At 40.3% G+C, this 23,969-nt stretch overlaps 1 protein-coding gene across 1 annotated transcript in view; it reads left to right on the top strand.

Moving 5' to 3' along the window:
- LOC110149702 (ATP-binding cassette sub-family C member 4-like) overlaps window positions 1-23,969 on the top strand; it is a 326,525-nt gene that overhangs the window by 103,267 nt on the left and 199,289 nt on the right. The window contains 3 exon segments of the mRNA XM_070471511.1: window positions 136-299; window positions 1,444-1,569; window positions 10,967-11,216. Coding sequence (XP_070327612.1) covers window positions 136-299; window positions 1,444-1,569; window positions 10,967-11,216 — 540 coding nt within the window.

Here is a 23,969-nt window from a genome sequence, read left to right as displayed (position 1 = left end):
AGCAGGTTTAAAACCCATTGAGATCATTTCTATTTATGTTCCTGTCTCTTCCTTCAGAGTAGATTGTTTCTAAACTGTGTGCTTATGGTTTTGCTTTTATACAGTTCTAAGAAGACTTTGTCTTTTTCTTTTAAGGTAACGATACGCTTGCACATCCTGTGGATTGGGCCACTTACGGCTATCACAGTGATCATCCTGCTCTGGATGGAAATAGGAATATCATCTCTTGCTGGGATGGCACTCCTCCTTATTTTTATGCTTTTGCAAATCTTCTCTGGGAAGTTGTTTTTATCACTCCGGTAAGAGAAACACTGGTTTAAAAAAATAGATGATATATACTTGGTGAATCCACAGTCCATGCTTCTGTTAAACACAACAACAACAACAACTTTCTCTGATCTCTTTTTTTGCATGTGTTGTAGACCCTTCAGGCTTAGCTAGTGGAGGCTCCATCCTTAAACCAAAGACTGATCTTGAAGGGGGAAAGGTGAAGCCATTTCCTGGCTCTTCCTGGAATTGTACTTGAATAAGTATAGTATCTGTAAGCAGAATTTACCTAAGTCCAAGTTATTTAAACATTATTGAATAGTAATCATCCTTTAGGCCCAATCAGGCTGCATATATTTTTGCTATGCTTGTCTTAGGATAATTTTCAGTTATTTAAGTTCATATCTTGTTTTTAATTCACTGTTTGCATTAAGTTATCAGAACTCCAAGGGCATAAAGACATAAATTTATAAAGCCCCACAGTACCAGCAGCTTATGTGATAAAAGAGTGTCTAGTGATGAAGGGTCTAATGGTGATGAGTTAGACTTGAAGCATATATCAGGGGATTGGAGGTGTGTTGTTCAGATTGTCAGGTGATGGAGATGTTGTGCTGTTTGAAGCACATTGAGCTCCTTTCTTTTCTTTTTTTGGTGACTTTATGCATGTTATTTTTCTCTACTTGGAATTTCATTTCTTATCTTTACCACAGAAAGATGTTCCTTATCCTTTGAGGCCCTGTTTGAGTGCTACCAGATCTCTGAAGCTTTTCTTGCTCTCCTTTCCCAGTAGAATTCACAGCTCCATCTTTTCTGCTCTCCAGCACTTTAATCCTATTTTATTATAGCACATTGTCTTTCCATTAGATTCATGTGTCTTCTGCCTTCCCTACCTGACCACAACCTCCTTGGGCAGGTGGTTTGTACCTGACTTACTTCAGGTCTTCCTTAGCCAATACTGCAAGTTCTCCAAGTTATTGTTGAATTGGGCTGAGTGGTTGACTTCCTAATTGAAGTCTTCCTCCATTTGTACTTTGAGTAGGACCTGCCTGTGTTGTCAGCTTAGGAGAGCTGTAGGAAATCACTTGATCCCTGGTCTCTGACTATGCCACTGCTGCTGTCAGTAAGGAAATTTTTGCTGTGATCACTAAGGCTCATCTCTCACATTTGTTCCCTTAGGAGTAAGACTGCAGCTTTCACAGACAGCAGGCTCAGGACCATGAATGAAGTTATAACTGGCATCAGAACAATAAAAATGTATGCTTGGGAAAAGTCATTTGCAGAGCTTATTACCAGATTGAGAAGGTAACTTTCTGTATATGTCAAACCACTGTTCATACTTTTTTATTTCCTGTTTTTAATGAATGGTTTAAAGGTATTACTGTTCTTTTATTTACCATCCTCCTAAAGGAAAAAAAATATATGCTTCTTTCTTATATAGAAATGAAATTTCACATATTAATACCCCAAATCCCAAGGAGCAATGACCCTAAGATGTTAGTATTTGAGTTGATGACATTTAAACTAATACTACAATATTTTAGTAAGTATGTTAATATAGAACAAATGGGAAGATTGTAGAGATTGGGTATATTTGTATTGGGCCAAACTTTATGAATCAGTAGTTTTTATTCCAAACAGAGCCATGAAAGTACCTTTCCTTTTGAATTTGCTTTAGGTTTATAGAATTTTTTTCCATCTTTCATTTAAATATCTGACGAGTGTTTATACTCAAGCACAAGGTATTCATAATTCTCTGGCTGCACCCTGTTACCTCTCACCTTTGCACCTTTGTGAGGGCCCCTCCCTCTGCTGGGAATACACTCTCTCATCTTCCTTCTTCTCTGGCTTCCACCAACCCTAACTGACTCCCACTCATCTTCTCAGGGTTCATGTATGTGTGAATTGCCCTGACTTTACTGCTCTGGGTTACACATCTCTGCTCTGTGCTCCCTTGGGGGCCATGCTGACTGCCTCTGTCTAATGTCTTGGTGGACATGTGGAATCTTAGTTCCCTGACTAGGGCTCAAACCATGGGTGCTGTGTTAAAAGCACAGAGTCTTGGAGGAGCCAAGATGGTGGAGGAGTAGGACGGGGAGACCACTTTCTCCCCTACAAATTCATCAAAAGAACAATTGAACGCTGAGCAAACTTCACAAAACAACTTCTGATCACTAGCAGAGGACATCAGGCGCCCAGAAAAGCAGCCCATTGTCTTTGAAAGGAGGTAGGACAAAATATAAAAGATAAAAAGAGAGACAAAAGAGCTAGGGACGAGACCTGTCCTGGGAAGGGAGTCTTAATAGAGGAAGTTTCCAAACACCAGGGAACCCTCACACTGGCGGGTCTGGGGGAAGTTTTTGAATCTCGGAGGGTAACCTAACTGGGAGGAAAAATAAATGAAATCCACAGATTACGTGCCTAAAAGCAACTCCCAGCAGAAAAGTACCCCAGATGCCCGCCTCCGCCACCAGTAAGTGGGGGCGGAACGGAGAGGAGCGGGCGGCATTGCTTAGGGTAAGGACTGGCCTGAATGCTCTGAGAGCAAGTGGAGGGAACTTTCATGAGCTAGCAACTTAAACTGTGGGATAGCAAGAGAGAGAGAAAATTAACTGGCCCGAATACACTGCCGGCAGTTTGCAGAACAAAGGAACTGAGCAACTCCAGAGAGGAGCTAGTGGCAGCTGACTGGCCCATCCCCGCCGGAGGCAGGAGGCAGGGGGGAGGGGAAAGGGGCAAACTCGGCCCCAGAGATGGCATCCCCTACCATACTGCAAACAGGCCTCCAGTTTCTAACCAGACTTCCTGAGATTCTGGATGGTCAACATCCGCCGGGAGGTTCGTGGCTAAATACAAGGCGCACGCACGCAACTGGCGTGCACGGAAACTGAGGCTGGAACCGCGGAGGGGAGAAGGCGCACTGCACCTGGGGAGAGTGTATCTGTCAAGCTCCTGGCTGCCTGAGCTGCTCGGGCCAGGGAAGGCACAAAACACCGGGCGCAACTGAGTCCGCGCTTTTGTGGAATACCCGAAAACTGGAACCGCGCGCAAAGCAGGGCCCACTCCATATACAGCAGCGGGGAGCCTGAGCAGTGTAAACGAGGAAAGCACACACTCGTGAGTGGGGGGCAAACCCAGTGTGGCCAGAACACTGCAAGTGCTCCCCACACACAGCGATAGCTGTCTGCAGTGCCCCTCCCTCTCCGCAGCAGGACTGAACTAGCGAACCTGAACAAGAGACCACCTCCACCCGCCTGTGTCAGGGCAGAAATTAGACACTGAAGAGACCGGCAAACAGAAGCCAAATAAACAAAGGGAACCGCTTCAGAAGGGACCAGTGTAACAGATTAAAATGCCTGTAGATAACACCGACTACACCGGAAGGGGCCTATAGATATCGAGAAGTGTAAGCTGGAATGAGGGGCTATGTGAAACCGAACCGAAACCCACACTGACCACAACAGCTCCAGAGAAATTCCTAGATATATTTTTACCTTTTTTTTTAATTAAAAAAAATTTTTTTCTTTTCTTTTTTCTTTTTTCTCTTTTATTTTCTTTTAAAATTCCCTATTACTCCCCCATTACTCCTTAACTTTCATTTTCATATATTTTTACTATTTTTTTAATTAGGAAAAAATTTTTTTCTTTTTTTTTCTCTTATTTTCTTTTAAAGTCCTCTATTACTTCTCTATTACTCCTTAATTTTCATTTTCATTTCACTATAACCTTGCAAAAAAAAAAAGAGAAGCTCTATTTTTAAACTGAATTTCATATATATTTCTAAAACTTTTTTCTTGTTTTTGTTTCTAATATTGTATTTTTAAGAGTCTAACATCTACTCTAGATTTTTAATTTTTGTTCTTCAGTATGTGATATGAATTTTGGACATTTAAGAATCCAATATTCAGTTCCCATTTTTATTCAGGAGTGTGTTGATTACTCTCTCCCACTTTTGACTCTCCGTTATATACCTCAGAACACCTCTATTTCCTCCCTTCCCCTTCTCTTCCCAATCCAATTCTGTGAATCTTTGTAGGTGTCTGGGCTATGGAGAACACTTTCAGAACAGAGAACTGCGTAGATCTGTCTCTTTCCTCTTGAGTCCCCCTTTTTCTCCTCCTGCTCATCTCTATCTCCTTCCTCCCTCTCCTCTTTTTCATGTAACTCTGTGAACCTTTCTGGGTGTCCCTCACAGTGGAGAATCTTATCACCATTAACCTAGAAGTTTTATTATCAGTGCTGTATAGTTGGAGAAGTCTTGAGACTACTGGAAGAATAAAACTGAAATCCATAGGCAGGAGACTTAAGTCCCAAACCAGAGAACACCAGAAAACTCCTGACTACATGGAACATTAAGTAATAAGAGACCATCCAAAGCCTCCATACATACACTGAAACCAACCACCACCCAAGAGCCAATAAGTTCCAGAGCAAGACATACCACACAAATTCTCCAGCAACACAGGAACATAGCCCTGAGCATCAACATACAGGCTGCCCAAAGTCATACCCAAAACACTGACCCATTTCAAAACTCATTACTGGACACTCCATTGCACTCCAGAGAGAAGAAATCCAGCTCCACCCACCAGAACACCGACGCAAGCTTCCCTAACCAGCAAAGCTCGACAAGCCAATCATCCAACCCTACCCACTGGGTGAAACCTCCACAATAAAAGGAACCACAGACCACCAGAATACAGAAAGCCTACTCAAGACACAGCAATCTAAACAAGATGAAAAGGCAGAGAAATACCCAACAGGTAAAGGAACATGAAAAATGCCCACCAAGTCAAACAAAAGAGGAGGAGATAGGGAATCTACCTGAAAAAGAATTTAGAATAATGATAATAAAAATGATGCAAAATCTTGAAAACAAAATGGAGTTACAGATAAATAGCCTGGAGACAAAGATTGAGAAGATGCAAGAAATGTTTAACAAGGACATAGAAGAAATAAAAAAGAATCAATTAAAAATGAATAATGCAATAAATGAGATAAAAAACACTCTGGAGGGAACCATGAGTAGAATAACAGAGACAGAAGATAGGATAAGTGAGGTAGAAGATAAAATTATGGAAATAAATGAAGCAGAGAGGAAAAAAGAAAAAAGAATCAAAAGAAATGAGGACAACCTCAGGGACCTCTGGGACAATGTGAAACACCCCAACATTCGAATCATAGGAGTCCCAGAAGAAGAAGACAAAAAGAAAGGCCATGAGAAGTTACTCGAGGAGATAATAGCTGAAAACTTCCCTAAAATGGGGAAGGAAATAGCCACCCAAGTCCAAGAAACCCAGGGAGTCCCAAACAGGATAAACCCAAGGTGAAACACCCCAAGACACATATTAATCAAATTAACAAAGATCAAACACAAAGAACAAATATTAAAAGCAGCAAGTGAGAAACAACAAACAACACACAAAGGGATTCCCATAAGGATAACAACTGATCTAGCAATAGAAACCCTTCAGGCCAGAAGGGAATGGCAGGATATACTTAAAGTAATGAAAGAGAATAACCTGCAACCTAGATTACTGTACCTAGCAAGGATCTCATTCAGATATGAAGGAGAATTCAAAAGCTTTACAGACAAGCAAAAGCTGAGAGAATTCAGCACCACCAAACCAGCTCTTCAATAAAAGCTAAAGGATCTTCTCTAGACAGGAAACACAGAAAGGTTGTATAAATGTGAACCCAAAACAACAAAGTAAATGGCAATGGGACCATACCTATCAATAATTACCTTAAATGTAAATGGGTTGAATGCCGCAAACAAAAGACAAAGACTGGCTGAATGGATACAAAAACAAGACCCCTATATATGCTGTCTACAAGAGACCCACCTCAAAACAAGGGACACATACAGACTAAAAGTGAAGGGCTGGAAAAAATATTTCATGCAAACAGAGACCAAAAGAAAGCAGGAGTCGCAATACTCATATCAGATAAAATAGACTTTCAAATAAAGCCTGTGAAAAGAGACAAAGGAGGACACTACATAATGATCAAAGGATCAATCCAAGAAGAAGATATAACAATTATAAATATATATGCACCCAACATAGGAGCACCGCAATATGTAAGGCAAATGCTAACTAGTATGAAAGAGGAAATTAATAGTAACACAATAATAGTGGGAGACTTCAATACCCCACTCACAACTATGGATAGATCAACTAAACAGAAAATGAACAAGGAAACACAAACTTTAAATGACACAATGGACCAGCTAGACCTAATTGATATCTATAGGATATTTCACCCCAATACAATCAACTTCACCTTTTTGTCAAGTGCACACGGAACATTCTCCAGAATAGATCACATCCTGGGCCATAAATCTAGTCTTGGTAAATTCAAAAAAATTGAAATCATTCCAGTCATCTTTTCTGACCACAGTGAAGTAAGATTAGATCTCAATTACAGGAAAAAAAAATTATTAAAAATTCAAACATATGGAAGCTAAACAACACACTTCTGAGTAACCAACAAATCATAGAAGAAATCAAAAAAGAAATCAAAATATGCATAGAAATGAATGAAATTGAAAACACAACAACCCAAAACCTATAGGACACTGTAAAAGCAGTGCTAAGGGGAAGATTCATAGCAATACAGGTTTACCTCAAGAAACAAGAAAAAAGTCAAATAAATAACCTAACTCTACACTTAAAGCAACTAGAGAAGGAAGAAATGAAGAACCTCAGGGTTAGTAGAAGGAAAGAAATCTTAAAAATTAGGGCAGAAATAAATGCGCAAAAGAAACAAAAGAGACCATAGCAAAAATCAACAAAGCTAAAAGCTGGTTTTTTGAAAAAATAAACAAAATTGACAAACCATTAGCAAGACTCATTAAGAAACAAAGGGAGAAGAACCAAATTAACAAAATTAGAAATGAAAATGAAGAGATCACAACAGACAACACTGAAATACAAAGGATCATAAGAGACTACTACCAGTAGCTCTATGCCGATAAAATGGACAACTTGGAAGAAATGGACAAGTTCTTAGAGAAGTATAACTTTCAAAAACTGAACCAGGAAGAATTAGAAGATCTTAACAAACCCATCACAAGCAAGGAAATCGAAACTGTAATCAGAAATCTTCCAGCAAACAAAAGCCCAGGACCAGATGGCTTCACAGCTGAATTCTACCAAAAATTTAGAGAAGAGCTAACACCTATCTTACTCAAACTCTTCCAGAAAATTGCAGAAGAAGGTAAACTTCCAAACTCATCCTATGAGGCCACCATCACCCTAATTCCAAAACCAGACAAAGATGCCACAAAAAAAAAAAAAAAAAGAAGAAAAGAAAACTACAGGCCAATATCACTGATGAACATAGATGCAAAAATCCTTAACAAAAGTCTAGCAAACAGAATCCACAATATATTAAAAAAATCATACACCATGACCAAGTGGGCTTTATCCCAGGAATGCAAGGATTCTTTAATATCTGCAAATCAATCAATGTAATACACCACATTAACAAATTGAAAGATAAAAACCATATGATTACCTCAATAGATGCAGAAAAAGCCTTTGACAAAATTCAACATCCATTTATGATTAAAACTCTCCAGAAAGCAGGAATAGAAGGAACATACCTCAACATAATTAAAGCTATATATGACAAACCCACAGCAAGCATTACCCTCAATGGTGAAAAATTGAAAGCATTTCCCTTAAAGTCAGGAAAAAGACAAGGGTGCCCACTCTCACCACTACTGTTCAACATAGTATTGGAAGTGTTGGCCACAGCAATCAGGGCAGAAAAACAAGTAAAAGGAATCCAGATAGGAAAAGAAGAAGTGAAACTCTCTCTGTTTGCAGATGACATGATCCTCTACAGAGAAAACCCTAAAGACTCTACCAGAAAATCACTAGAGCTAATCAACGAATATAGTAAAGTTGCAGGATATAAAATTAACACACAGAAATCCCTTGCATTCCTATACACAAACAATGAGAAAACAGAAAGAGAAATTAAGGAAACAATACCATTCACCATTGCAACAAAAAGAATAAAATACTTAGGAGTATATCTACCTAAAGAAACAAAATACTTATACATAGAAAACTATAAAACACTGATGAAAGAAATCAAAGAGGACACAAACAGATGGAAAAATATACTGTGTTCATGGATTGGAAGAATTAATATTGTCAAAATGGCTATACTACCCAAAGCAATCTATAGATTCAGTGCAATCCCTATAAAGCTACCAACGGTATTTTTCACAGAACTAGAACAAATAATTTCACACAGTTTTGTATGGAAATACAAAAAACCTCAAATAGCCAAAGTAATCTTGAGAAAGAAGAATGGAACTGGAGGAATCAACCTGCCTGACCTCAGACTCTACTATAAATCCACAGTCATCATGACAGTATGGTACTGGCACAAAGACAGAAATATAGATCAATGGAACAAAATAGAAAGCCCAGAGATAAATCCATGAACCTATGGACACCTTATCTTCGACAAAGGAGGCAAGGATATACAATGGAAAAAAGACAACCTCTTTAACAAGTAGTGCTGGGAAAACTCGTCAACCACTTGTAAAAGAATGAAACTAGAACACTTTCTAACACCATACACAAAAATAAACTCAAAATGGATTAAAGATCTAAATGTAAGACCAGAGTCTATAAAACTCCTAGAGGAGAACATAGGCAAAACACTCTCCGACATAAATCACAGCAGAATCCTCTATGACCCTCCTCCCAGAATATTGGAAATAAAAGCAAAAATAAACAAATGGGACCTCATGAAACTTAAAAGCTTTTGCACAACAAAGGAAACTATAAACAAGGTGAAAAGACAGCCCTCAGATCGAGAGAGAATAATAGCAAACAAAGAAACAGAGAAAGGATTAATCTCAAAAATATATAAGCAAGTCCTGCAGCTCAACTCCAGACAAATAAATGACCCAATCAAAAAATGGGCCAAAGAACTAAACAGACATTTCTCCAAAGAAGACATACAGATGGCTAACAAACACATGAAAAGATGCTCAATGTCACTCATTATCAGAAAAATGCAAATCAAAACCTCAATGAGGTACCATTACACGCCTGTCAGGATGGCTGCTATCCAAAAATCTACAAGCAATAAATGCTGGAGAGGGTGTGGAAAGAAGGGAACCCTCTTACACTGTTGGTGGGAATGCAAACTAGTATAGCCGTTATGGAGAATAATGTAAAGATTTCTCTAAAAACTGGAAATAGAACTGCCATATGACCCAGCAATCCCACTTCTGGGCATACACACCAAGGAAACCAGATCTGAAAGAGACACGTGCACCCCAGTGTTCATCGCAGCCCTGTTTATAGTAGCCAGGACATGGAAGCAACCTAGATGCCCACCAGCAGATGAATGGATAAGGAAGCTGTGGTACATATTCACCATGGAATATTACTCAGCCATTAAAAAGAATTCATTTGAATCAGTTCTAATGACATGGATAAAACTGGAGCCCATTATACAGAGTGAAGTAAGCCAGAAAGATAAAGACCATTACAGCATACTAACACATATATATGGAATTTAGAAAGATGGTAATGATAACCCTATATGCAGGACAGAAAAAGAGACACAGATGTACAGAACAGACTTTTAGACTCTGTGGTAGAAGGCGAGGGTGGGATATTTTGAAAGAATAGCATCAAAACATGTATATTACCTAGGGTGAAACAGATCACCAGCCCAGGTTGGATGCATGAGACAGATGCTTGGGCCTGGTCCACTGGAAGACCCAGAGGGATCGGGTAGAGAGGGAGATGGGAGGGGGGGACTGGAATGGGGAATACATGTAAATCCATGGCTGATTCATGTCAATGTATGGCAAAAACCACAACAATATTGTAAAGTAATTAGCCTCCAAGTAATAAAAATAAATGGGGAAAAAAATAAATAAAAGCACAGAGTCTTAACCACTGGGTCACCCATCTTCTTTTCTAAGTTCATGAACTCCTGGAAGGGACAAGTTCTCTCTTTCTGTCTTCCTCAAGGTACCCTTCACAGGACTTGTGATTATGAATGCTTGTTGAATGAATGTTTGAACTCACATGTTATTGACCCAAAATGTTTAAAAGTGTGACATTAAGCCTCCATTTAGTTGGGAGAGTGAAGTGACGATGAAGTGTGTGGTCCTTGGGTCAGGGCAGAGCCCCAAGTGTGCACTGTATAGTGTCTCCATGATGTGAGCGATGGTTTATATTAATCTGTGTCCACCCCTTAGAAAGTAGCCACTCACACAGGGCGCTTGGATGTTGATGCTTCTTTTAAAATCTATTTCCTTGAAACATCCCACCCTTGCCTTCTCCCAGAGTCTGGGATGTTTCAAGAGAACAGCATCAAAACATGTATATTATCTAGGGTGAAACAGATCACCAGCCCAGGTTGGGTGCATGAGACAAGTGCTCGGGCCTGGTGCACTGGGAAGACCCAGAGGGATCGGGTGGAGAGGGAGGTGGGAGGGGGGACCGAGATGGGGAATACATGTAAATCCATGGCTAATTCATTTCAATGTATGACAAAAACCACTGCAATGATGTAAAGTAATTAGCCTCCAACTAATAAAAATAAATGGAAAACATTAAAAAAAAAATAAAGTCTCATCTGACCCAGAGACTGGGATGAAAAAAATAAAATAAAATAAAATAAAATAAAATCTATTTCCTTCTTTCTTTTACAGGAAGGAAATTTCCAAGATTCTGAGAAGTTCCTACCTTGATGGAATGACTTTGCTATTCTTTGACACTTCAAGCAAAGTCATCCTTTTTGTCACCTTTACCACCTATGTGCTTCTTGGCAACATGATCACAGTCAAACAAGTGTTTTTGGCCATAACACTGTACCAAGTTGTGAAGTTTACAGGCATCCTCCTCTTCCCCCTGGCCATCGAGAGTGTAGCAGAAACAGTCGCCAGTGTCCGAAGAATCAAGGTTTGGTGACAGATAACTTTTTAAAGTTTTAGGTAGATTTTAGGTAACATGGTTCCTTTTATTTGGTGTCACTGTGTGCCAGTTAGGTGAGATTTAATGCTTTCGGGCATAGCTGGTAGCTGTTCCAAAATGTCATACATACTCCCCTCTCTTCTTCGGTAGAATACATTACAAATAATGTAAGACCACTGCTCATTTATGAGCAGCAGTAGCAGTGGCACAGGGTTCTTGATGTACAAATGATGGCTACAGGGCAACTAAGATGTCTAAAAGCAAAAGAAGTAAACAGATTGCATTGCCTGTGTTAACTTTAATGACTAGCAACTGTGTTCAGTCCTAGGGTGAATTGGATTGCTCTCTGAGTCTGGAGGGGAAGAACTTGCTGAGAGGTCCTGCTCCTTGGACAGGAACAGTAACCTCAGATTCTCTTAATTCACTCTTTAAAAATGGTTTCTTTCCTCCACAGATGGTTTGCTTATTGATTTCTGTACATGCCTTTTGGATCTGACTTGTCCTCTTTACCTTTACTCTTTAATTCTGTCGCTAGTTGGCTTCTTCCTTTCAGATTTGTGATTTCCACCATACCCACTGTCTCCATTTTTTCTAACTGTCTCTGTATTGCCAAGGGCAAATAATTTACGTTACCAAAATAAGAGCCTGGCATACAGTAGGCTCTGAAGTACTTGCATGTTTATGAGTAGGTCTAAAATGAAGGTAAACTGGCTCTGTGAGCCAGCCTGGGCATGACTTTGAGTGCCTGGGTTTTATAAAATATTTAATTTCTTTTGTCCTTCTCCTCAGTGGTGGACAGCCAGCAACAGATCTATAGAGAAGTTAGATAGGTTTGGGTGTGATTTTATTTTATTTTTGGGTCTTATCATAAAAGTTGAATTTTTGTATGATGAAGTTTCTATGTACTATTAAAAAAAAATGATTACTCACAAAGCAGATCAGTCCTACAGGGTTAGTTCTGGTCCCCTGAGTTTTATCATTCTTTCTGCCAGGGGCTTCTAGCAACACTGTTAAGGGATGGTCCATTCAGTTCAACAATTTTTTTCCCCCTTAGCTTTCGCATCTTGGCAGAAAACACTTAGGAGCATCCCTGGATCATAGTCACATTGTCAGTGACAGGGTAATGTGTCCAGATGGAGGCTTCATACATGTGCTGTACTGCTGTGATTTTGCTACAGCGCTGTGACTTTGACACAGCTGCTATCTTTGATCGCTGATTGCCAGGGCTCACTGTGGTCTGGGTAGACGCAAAGTCTTACAGGTTTTCTCATTTAAACCCGACAGCAATTGAATGAGATAAGCATGTGTCCCTGCTTTACAATTAAGGAAACCGGTTTCTGTATCAGGTGAAACAACTCACCCATCCTCAAATAGCCTGTAAATGACATTCTAGCATTCTACCCAAAGCCTGGTTTCTTAGCCATTGTTACATTATTGTCTTCTTAGTACCTTCTGCCAAGTGGAGTAACTCCTTAAGTGTGATTTACATCAATTAGTCTCACTCTGAAGATATGCAAAAGTTCCCTGCTTCCCGAAAAATTAAAAATTTTAACTGTTAGCTCCACTGGCCATTCTGACATTGTCACTCTGACAAGTGAGGACGGAGGGAGGTGGTGAGGTTGTCTCTGTGACTGCCACAGTCACCCCCACTTTGGGGTCTTGGCTCACTCTGTTGGGCCCCCTGGGTTGCCTTCTCTTCTCTCATTGATTTAAGCAAATAATAGTGAGCCTCCAGCAGCCCCATGAGCCTCTCCCAGAACTTTCATTCACACTGATCCAGGGCTTCCGTTTATGTACACAGCCAGTGCCATGCCACCCAGCATCATGTTGGGTGGACTGATGTTGACTCCCTGGTAGTGTTCCAAGCCCCGTGACAACTGACTCTGTCTGGTAGACTGTATCTGATTCTTTAGTGTAGTGCCTGGACCATACTGGACATATCATGGGCATCAAATACATACTGGATTGACTGAAACAACAGTTACAGGAAATGGCTGGGGGCCTACAGAGGCCCAGGGTGGCTCAACCTGCACTAGAAGCCAGAGAAATGCAGAGGGAGGGAGCAGACTGGGGTTAGCATTCCTGGAACATTGATCTTTGGTATGTGTATGTGTGTTTCAACTTAGGGGAGCTGGATCTTATCAAGAGTGGAAATAGATCTGAATGTTCCCTTTGTTTTCTGTGTCTGTCTGTGTATCAAGCCAGCCCAACTGGACTCAGTGGGGCTGCTCTCTAAAGAGAAGAGTTGTGGCTAGCACAGCCTGGTGTTCATGTAGACTCTGCTGGCCTGGCTCCTGGTCTGGGCTCTTGAGTCTTGTAGATAATTAGGAACACTCAGTCTTGATTAACAACGTTATTCTGAAAGTCTTGCCCACCATCATGAAATAAAAGAAGATTAAAACCATCAGACTTTATGCTAAAATGTAGCTGGAATCCAATGATGATCTTGACACAGAATTTCCTCCTGTTTGGAGTTGGTCAGTCTTTTCTCTTTTTTTTTCTTCTTCTTATTTTCATTTTATTTATTTATTTCATTTATTTTTATTAGTTGGAGGCTAATTACTTTACAGTATTGTAGTGGTTTTTGTCATACACTGACATGAATCAGCCATGGATTTACATGTATTCCCCATCCTGATCCCCCCTCCCACCTCCCTCTCATTTATTTATTTTTAATTGGAGGATAATTGCTTGACAATGTTGTGTTGATTTCTGCTGTACAAGATTGTGAATCAGTCATAATTATACATATATCCCCTATTAAACCTCTGACTCTTTTCAATCCTGTGGCCTGTAGCCCACCAGGCTCCTCTGTCCATGGAATCCCCCAGGCAAGAATACTGGGGTTGGTTGCCATTTCCTTTTCCAGCAGTTCTTCCCAACCCAGGGATTGAACCCGGGTCTCCTGCAGATTCTTTATCATCTGAGTTACCAGATGATATTAAATTAAAATGAATTAATGAATATTAAAAATATTCATTTTTAATTGGAGGATAATTACTTTGCAATGTTATTTTGGTTTCTGCCATTCAATGTCATGAATCAGTCATAATTATACGTATATATGACCTCCCTCTTAAACCTCCCTCCCCTCCACATCCCACCCCTCTAGGTTGTCACAGCACCAGGTTGAGCTCCCTGTGTTACACAGCAACTTCCCTCTAGCTAAGTTGCTCAGTCATGTCCAACTCTTTGCAATCCCCTGGACTGTAGCCTGCTAGGCTCCTCTGTCCATGGGATTCTCCAGGCAAGAATACAGGAATGGGTTGCCATTTCCTACTCCAGGAGATCTTCCCGACCCAGGGATTGTCTCCTGGGTGTCTCCTGCATTGGCAAGTTGATTCTTTACCACTGAGCCACCTCTGTTTTACACATGATAGTGTATATATTTCAGTGCTATTTTTCTCTCTCAATGTATGTCTCACCCTCTTCTTCCCCTTCTGTGTCCACAAGTCTGTTCTCTACATCTGCTTCTCCATTCCTTCCCTGCAAATAGATTCATCAGTATCATTTTTCTATATTCCATATTTATGTATTAATTTATGATATTTGTTTTTCTTTTTCTGACTTACTTCTCTATATATAACAGGCTGTAGTTTCATCTACCTCACTACAACTGACTCAAATTCATTCCTTTAATGGAATTGCCAACATTCGTTGAATCTTAGAGAAAGCAAGGGAATTCCAGAAAAACATTTATTTCTGCTTCATTGACTATGCTAAAGTCTATGACGGTTTGGATCACAACAAACAATGAAAATTCTTAAAGAATTGGGAATACAGACCATCTTACCTGTTTTCTGTGAAACCTGTATGCAGGTCAAGAAGCAACTGGACCTGGAAAATTGTCCAGTTAGAACTGGACATGGAAAAATGGACTGGTTCAAAATTTGGAAAGGAATACAACAAGGCTGTATATTGTCACCATGTTTATTTAACTTATATGCAGAGTACATCATGAGAAATGCCAGACTGGCATCTGTTAGTTATAAACTGGACTCAATAATGCTGGGAGAAATATCAGCAACCTCAGAAATACAGATGATACTACTCTAATGGCACAAAGCAAAGAAGAACTAAAGAGCCTCTTAATGAGGGTGAAAAAAGAGAGTGAAAAAGCTGGTTTAAAACTCAGTATTAAAAAATTAATATCCTGGCATCTGATCCCATCATTTCATGGTAAATAGAAGGGGAAAAGTTCTAAGCAGTGACAGATATTCTCTTCTTGAGCTCTAAAATCACTGCAGATGGTAACTGCAGACTTGAAATTACAAGACACTTGTTTCTTGGAAGGAAAGCTATGACAAACCTAGACAGCACATTAAAAGGGAAAGACATCATCTTGCTAACAAGATGTAAAGTCTGTATAGTCAAAGTTATGGTCTTTCTAGTAGTCATGTATGGATGTGAGAGCTGGACCATAAAGAAGGCTGAGCACCAAAGAATTGATGCTTTCAAATTGTGGTGCTGGAGAAGACTTGTGAAAGTCCCTCGGACTGCAAAGAGATCAAACCAGTCAATCCTAAAGGAAATCAACCCTGGATATTCATAGGAAGGACTGATGTTGAAGCTGCAACTCCAATACTTTGGCCACCTGATGCAAAGAGCTAACTCAATGGAAAAGACTCTGATGCTGGGAAAGATTGAGGGCAGGAGATGAAGCAGGCAACAGAGGATGAGATGATTGGATGGCATCACTGATTCAATGGACTTGAACTTGGGCAAACTCCAGGAGATGATGAAGGACAGGGAGGCCTGGTGTGCTGCAGTACATGGGGTTGCAAAGAGTCAGACACGACTTAGTGATGGAAAAACAACAACAAACATTCCATTGTATATATGTAACACAATTTCTTTATCCATTCATCTGTTGATAAAAATCTAGATTGCTTCCATGTCCTGGCTGTTGTAAATAGTGCTGCAGTGAACATTGAGGTACACATGTCTTTTTGAATTATGGTTTTCTCAGGGTGAATGCTCAGTTGTGAATTGCTGGATCATATGGTAGTTTTATTCCTAGAGTTTTAAGGACTTCCATACTGCTCTCCATAGGGGCTGTATCGATTTACATTCCCATTAACTGTGTAAGAAGGTTCCCCTTTCTCCACATCCTCTCCAACATTTATTGTTTGAAGACTTTTTGATGATGGCCAATCTGAGTGGTATGAGGTGGTACTTCATTTAGTTTTGATTTGTGTTTCTCTAATAATGAGTAATGTCGAGCATCTTTTCATGTGTTTATTGGCTATCTGTATGTCTTTGGAAAACTGTCCGTTTAGATCTTCTGCCCATTTTTTGATTGGGTTGTTTGTTTTCCTGATAAGTTTCATGAGCTGCTTATATATTTTATATATTTTATACATTTTGTAGATTAATCCTTTGTCAGTTGTTTCATTTGCAATTATTTTCTCCCATTCTGATGATTGTCTTTTCATCATGTTTATTGTTTCCTTTGCTGTGCAAAAGCTTTTAAGTTTAACTATATCCCACTTGTTTATTTTTATTTCCATTACTCTAGGAATTGGGTCAAAGAGAAACTTGCTGTGATTTATGTCAAAGAGTGTTCTGCCTACTTTTCCTCTAAAAGTTTTATAGTTTCTGGCCTTACATTTAAGTCTTTAATCCATTTCAAGTTTGTTTTTGTGTGTGGTGTTAGGAAGTGTTCTAATACCTTTCTTTTAAATGTAGCTGTCCAGTGTTTTCATTATCACTGATTGAAGAGGCTGTCTTTTCTCCATTGTATGTTACTCTTTTTTCTCTTAAGGCCTTTGACTAATTGCATAAGGCCCACCCACATTATACAGGTGTCTCACTGGTCTCTGAACCTAGGGTAGACAAAGTGTGAGCTGGGAAGGTGGATGGAAGTGCGAGGAGCCATAGGGACTACAGACATGCTTTATTTGCTAGTGGCTGATGCAGCAGCAGCAGGGATTTTCAGGTGGGCTTATAAGGTATACATGAACAGAAGTGGCAAGTGGCCAAGCTGTTGCTTTGTATTGTGCATGTGCAGTGCTATAGATGATCTCAGCCATTACATAATCATGTATAGGAAGTGGGGCAAAAGAGCCAGACCATTGCCATCTAGCCTACTTAGTATTTTTCTACAGGAGGATAATCTGCTTTACTCAGAGTCTACTGATTTTAATACTAATCTCATCTAAAAATACTTTCACTGTAATAACCAGATGTGTTTGAGCAGGTGTCTGAAGTCTGTGGTTTAGTCAAGTTGGTGTGAAATTAACCATCACACCCTCTTTAATCCCCATCTCTTCCTTTGAGCTCGTGAATGTGACTTTGCCCTCACTAAACCACGTTTGTGGAATTCTTTCCTTCCCTGAACTCCAGACTTATCTAAAGGGCAGATACAGTGCCTGATTCATCTTTGTAGTCCTCACAAGTAGCAGGTGCCCAGAAAGTATGCAACTGAAGGAACCATCCAGCTCCATCATGTCTGGGAGGGATTCTGCAAATGCCTAACCATTAAGCGTGATTTTAGTGGGAAAAGTGTTAACTCTTATTCGTTGGTGGATTATGTGGTGCACCAAAGAGTGTAGCACAAAAAGGGTCCTAAATAAGGTTTTTAGGGAATTGTGCTAAAATATTTGGGTAGGATTTTTTTTTTTCCACCAAAATTCAACTAAACTGTGTCTGAGGCTTGAAATTCCTTCCTATGTAGGTGTGTGCAGTAACATTAACATTATGATCTGCTGAGAACTTTGAATTTTCCTGGTGCTGACTTTGTTAGGTTTCTTTGTGTCCTGGTAAAGGAAACACCTTTGGTTTGGGCAAGAAACATCAATTTTCTCTCATGTACATAAAATTTCTGGCAGGAAGATGGCCTAGGAATTGAGATCTTTTTGACAGTCATTTTCAGTAAATGTGGGACAAATGGCCAAGAAAAGAGTGATGAGAAGGGTTAGTGTCAGAATGGCAAACTGCTTCCTGGTGGGTTGAAATCATTATTGAAATATGTATAATTAAAAATTTTAGATTTTAGCCTCTTTTTAAGTTCATTTGATTTCTCTAACCCTTAAAAAGGTTAGTTCTCTAGTTTATCAGAATCACCTGGAGTGCTTATTAAAACTAAGTGATCACACCTTGGAGATTCTGATTCACTAGGTGTTGGCTGGAGTCCAAGGTGTCTATTACTATGCATTTAGTAAATGTCCCTGGGTACCTGAAAATAGGCCACATTTGGGAAACAGTGCCCTAGTTGTGAAAAAGAGCAAACAAGTCCAAACTGTGCAAATCCAATAGAGAGGATGTCAAGATCATTTGAAAAGTAAAATTAGTTGAGAGGAAAAACCTGTCTTGGTTTACCCTAGGTGTTTTAGGGGCAAATTTGGAATTTATTCAGCTATTCCATCACCAAGATAATTGAATAAATAATTGAAGCCTGGCACAGGCTTGGTGTGTATGTATAATGGCTGGTAAGGAAATACAGAGAAGTCTGTCCTCCTTGGAATTTCTTTCATCAAGTTGGGGGTTAATAACAAACCAAATAGTGAAACTCATTGTGGATGTGTGTTTTTATGTCATTAGTCCTTGGAAGGAGAAGTCTGAGGTTAAATGAGGTACTTTTTGGAGACGTTGGTTTAATTTTGGAGATGGTACTTCCTGGGAAGTCTGGAGAATTTCATGTGTGAGGGTGGGGGAGGTGGGAAACTGATATTTTCCATTTTCATGGGGATGGTGACTGTGACAAAGGCTTTTAGTGCATAAGAAGGAACCAAAAATGTCTGAGGCTGCAGAGTAGAGAGTACTGGAGGCCTGAGCAGGGAACTGTACAGGAAACCACAAGTTAAGGTTTTTAGTGTCTCAGAACTCCACCTGGCTGCAGCCTTGGAATTGGACAGGGAGGTGGGATGGAGACCTAGAACAGAGGCAGGGAGATGAGTGTGTCAGGAAGCTGATGCTGTACATGGTCCAGGGACGAGATGATGTGGTTTGCTTTAGAGTGAAATAGACTTGGTGAGATTTCAGAGCATTTAAGCACAACTCAGGGCATGTCTTGAATTGGGTATGGCAGGAAGGAGAGGTGAATGCTGGGCTGTTTTGGCTTATGAGGCTGCAAAATACCTGGATTTGTTGAAATATGGAGTTCTAATATGCTGGCAAATTTGGAAAATCAGCAGTAGCCACAGGACTGGAAAAGGTCAGTTTTCATTCCAACCCCAAAGAAGACAATGCCAAAGAATGTTCAAATTACTGAACAATTTCACTCCTCTCACACGCTAGCAAAGTAATGCTCAAAATTTTCCAAGCTAGGCTTCAACAATATGTGAACTGAGAACTTCCAGATGTTCAAGGTGGATTTAGAAAAGGCAGAGGAATGAGAGATCAAATTGCCAACATTCTTTGGATCATAGAAAAAGCAAGAGAGTTCCAGAAAAATATCTACCTCTGCTTTATTGACTATGCCAGAGGATTTGATACTGTGGATCACAAAAGCACTGTCGAAAATTCTTCAAGATTTGGGAATACCAGACCACCTTACCTGCCTCCTGAGAGAACTGTATGCAGGTCAAGAAGCAACAGTTAGATCCAGACATGGAACAATGGACTGGTTCCAAATACAGAGAAGAGTACATCAAGGCTGTATATTGCCAACCTGCTTATTTAACTTATATGCTTAGTGCATCATGAGAAACATTGGACTGGATGAAGCACAAGCTGGAATCAAGATTGCCAGGAGAAATATCAATAACCTCAGATATGTAGATGACACCACCCTTATGGCAGAAAGTGAAGAAGAACTAAAGAGCCTCTTGATGAAAGTGAACGAGGAGAGCCAAAAAGCTGGCTTAAAACTCAACATTCATAAAATGAAGATCGTGGCATCCAGTCCCATCACTCCATGGCAAATAGATAAGGAAACAATGGAAACAGCGAGAAACTTTATTTTTTTTTTGGCTACAAAATCACTGCAGATGGTGACTGCAGCCATGAAATTAAAAGACGCTTGCTCCTTGGAAGAAAGGCTGTGCCAAACCTCAGTTCAGTTCAATTCAGTCACTCAGTCCTTTCTGATTGTTTGTGACCCCATGGATGCAGCACACCAGAACTTTCTGTCTATCACCAACTCCCAGAGTTTCCCCAAACTCTTGTCCATTGAGTCAGTGATGCCATACAACCACCTCATCCTCTGTCGTCCCCTTCTCCTCCCGCCTTTAATCTTTCCCAGCATCAGGGTCTTTTCTAATGAGTCAGCTCTTAGCATCAGGTGGCCAAAGGATTGGTTTCAGCTTCTGCATCACTCCTTCTAATGAACACTCAGGACTGATCTCCTTTAGGATGGACTGGTTGGATCTCCTTGCAGTCCAAGGGACTCTCAAGAGTCTTCTCCAGCACCACAGTTCAAAAGCATCAATTCTTCAGCACTCAGCTTTCTTTATGGTCCAATTCTCACATCCATACATGACTACTGGAAAGACCATAACCTTGACTAGACGGACCTTTGTTGGCAATGTCATGTCTCTGTATTTTAATATGCTGTCTAGGTTGGTCATAACTTTCCTTCCAATGAATAAGTGTCTTTTAATTTCATGGCTGCAGTCACCATCTGCAGTGATTTTGGAGCCCAAAAATATGAAGTCAACCACTGTTTCCACTGCTTCCCCATCGATTTGCCATGAAATGATGGGACCAGATACCATGATCTTAGTTTTCTGAATGTTGAGCTTTAAGCCAACTTTTTCACTCTCCTCTTTCACTTTCATCAAGAGGCTCTTTAGTTCTCCTTCACTTTCTGCCATAAAGGTGGTGTCATCTGCATATCTGAGGTGATTGATATTTCTCCTGGCAATCTTGATTCCAACTTGTGCTTCATCCAGCCCAATGTTTCTCATGATGTACTCTGCATATAAATTAAATAAGCAGGGTGACAATATACAGCCTTGACGTACTCCTTTTCCTATTTGGAAGCAGTCTGTTGTTTCATGTCCAGTTCTAACTGTTGCTTCCTGACCTGCATACAGATCTCTCAAGAGGCATGTCAGGTGGTCTGGTATTTCCATCTTTTTCAGAATTTTCCACAGACAGCATATAAAAAAGCAGAGAGAATACCTTGCCGACAAAGATTCATATTGTCAAAGCTATGGTTTTTCCAGTAGTCATGTATGGATGTGAGAGTTGGACCATAAAGAAGGCTGAGCACTGAAGAATTGATGCTTTTGAACTATGGTGTTGGAGAAGACTCTTGAGAGTCCCTTGAACTGCAAGGAGACTCAACTAGTCAATCCTCAAGGAAATCAGTCCTGAATATTCATTGAAAGGACTGATGCTGAAGCTGAAACTCCAATCCTTTGGCCACCTGATGCGAAGAGCTGACTCATTAGAAAAGACTCTGATGCTGGAAAAGATTGAAGGTGGGAGGAGAAGGGGATAACAGAGCATGAGATGGTTGGATGGCATCACTGACTCAGGGGATGTGAGTTTGAGCAAGCTGCTGGAGATGGTGAAGTACAGGGAAGCCTGGTGTGCTGCAGTCATTAGGGTCACAAAGAATTGGACACGACTGAGTGACTGAACAACAAGGGGAAGAGAATATTATAAACTTGGTTTTGTATTCTGAGAGGCTTTTGAAATCCCCTAGTGTTTGCTATACGATCCACCCCAATGACTGCGGGGAGCCAGCCTGACTGCTCAGGCTCCTTCTTGGCTCTGAGAGAGATCAAGAGGTCCCTCTCTGTCCCGCCACCCCTGATTTATTAAAGCACAGGTTGGCCTTTCTCACCTCCCTCAAGGAAATTGCTGTAGCGATCTTTCACCTGTTGCTGATAAACTCGTCATGATTGAAGCCTGTTTTCTATCTAGTTAATCATGTTGGGCGCTAGGGTGATGCTTTACTGATCTTAAGTGGAGGAATTTAAAACATCTGTGCCTGTAGCTCTGCACATATGCAAACCTTTGATCTATTAGCAACTCCTGTTAGCATATATATAGGTGTGGTATTCTTCAATAAAGTTGGCAGAGTCAGACGCAAGCAGACTCTGTCCCTCTCAACCCCATTCTTTTCTAGTCCTTTCTTTTATTTCTCAGGTATTTCGGCGATTGCGCCCGTGACCGGTTCGTTTGCCGGCAGGCTCCGGCAAATGACCAACCAAGTCTGATTTAACCTCCTTTCTAGTTTCTAAAAGGAAATAGGAAATGAATATAATTATCTGATATGATGTTCATTTTTCTTCCTTCCCATGCCTCTAACTTATATGTGTTAATCCCAATTAAAAGGTGAATTTGGAAACAGGAAAGGAAGAAAAGTTCAGTGGAGTTTACTGACTAGGTGGTCCAAATTGGGCAAGGTTTGACCGTAGATCCTTTGGAATCATTATGAGGTATAGAGTTTAGAACATAGCATGGTGTTGAGTCCTGCTGCTTCCTGCAGCAGGTACTTGGTAGACTGTATGGTCATCTCTCATAATTTCCACTTATCATGTCTGGGAGCCCTAGGAAGAAAATCTACCACCCCTGCCCACCTTGGAAGGGGTTTAGGGGTTTTACCTGTGGACCTGCATATGGGTTTCATAACATTGTATATTCTTGTTTATACATGCTTTTCAATTCCCTTTTTTTTCATGTACAGAAAATGAAGATTTATTGGTATTATAACCTCATAACCAAGAAGTCTGTCTGTTTTTCTCTAAGTGAAGAAAGGGGCCCTGTGGTTTTGGCATTGCATTGCTTCAATAGGATTTCAAAAGAGCTTGTCTTAACTTCAAAGCATTAAAAATCTTAAATAACTTTTACATCCAGTAAAATGTGTCTCTGAGGTTATATTGGTCACAAAGCTGCTTAGATTTTCCCCTATCGGCCATTGGAAAGTCAATCTTTTTTGGCTGTAGTTCTGACCTTGATACTTTCCTGCATGACCTGTGCTGTCCTATACTTCATGGTGAGATAGGCTCGGGTGTGGGATGCTTTACTGGACTGTTTATAGGTGAAAAAACATCTCTTTGAGCAACAAATTTAAAGAAATTATAAGAGACTAAAAATAACTACATGCACTGGCAGTTGGGAGAAATTATGAGCAATAAGATACAAAAGGCCAAAACCAAACTGTCATTTCTGAGGTACCCAGAGCAAAAGCAATGTACTGCACATGATCCCTGCACGTAGCACCATCAAAGGGGTGGGCAGAGCACCTAAGCCACCTCTTCAGCCCCACTCACTGATCTACCTCAACTTTCACTCCATTTAAGGAACTAGCTTACCCCCCACCCCCAGCCCCCTGTGAGTGAGCAAGGGCACCTGTTAGTTGTTTTCAGTCCTAAGTCAAAGTGCACTCTTCTTATTACATGGCAGTCCAATACATTAGAGACAATGTCTTGAGGCAAGAAATACAACTTTATTTGGAAAGTTATCTGATCAAGAGGATGGCAGACTAGTATCTCAAAATAACCATCTTATTTGGTTCTGGATGCCAGTTTCTTTTGTAGACTACAGAGCAGGAAGAGGTGAGGAAGTAAAGTAAAAAGGTCATTAATCTTGCAAATATCTCCGGAATGGCCAACCTCGGGTAGGGTATGTATTAATTTCTTCTTTTTTGCAGCCATTCTCAGGTGGACAGCTTCAGGATGTTTCTGTGAACAAAGGCATTTTGGTTTAACATTCAGACAGAGAGGCAGGGTTCCTTGAGGGCAGGCCATTATATATGCTTATAGCTATAGACAATGATTATAATAACAAAAGTTACAGCAAGCAAAGTTTAAAGTAAAGGAAACAGATCCAACATGGAATCAGACT

This window comes from Odocoileus virginianus, chromosome 8 (genome assembly GCF_023699985.2).
Source record: "Odocoileus virginianus isolate 20LAN1187 ecotype Illinois chromosome 8, Ovbor_1.2, whole genome shotgun sequence".
NCBI lineage: Eukaryota > Metazoa > Chordata > Mammalia > Artiodactyla > Cervidae > Odocoileus > Odocoileus virginianus.
This window is presented reverse-complemented; position numbering and strand designations above follow the sequence as displayed.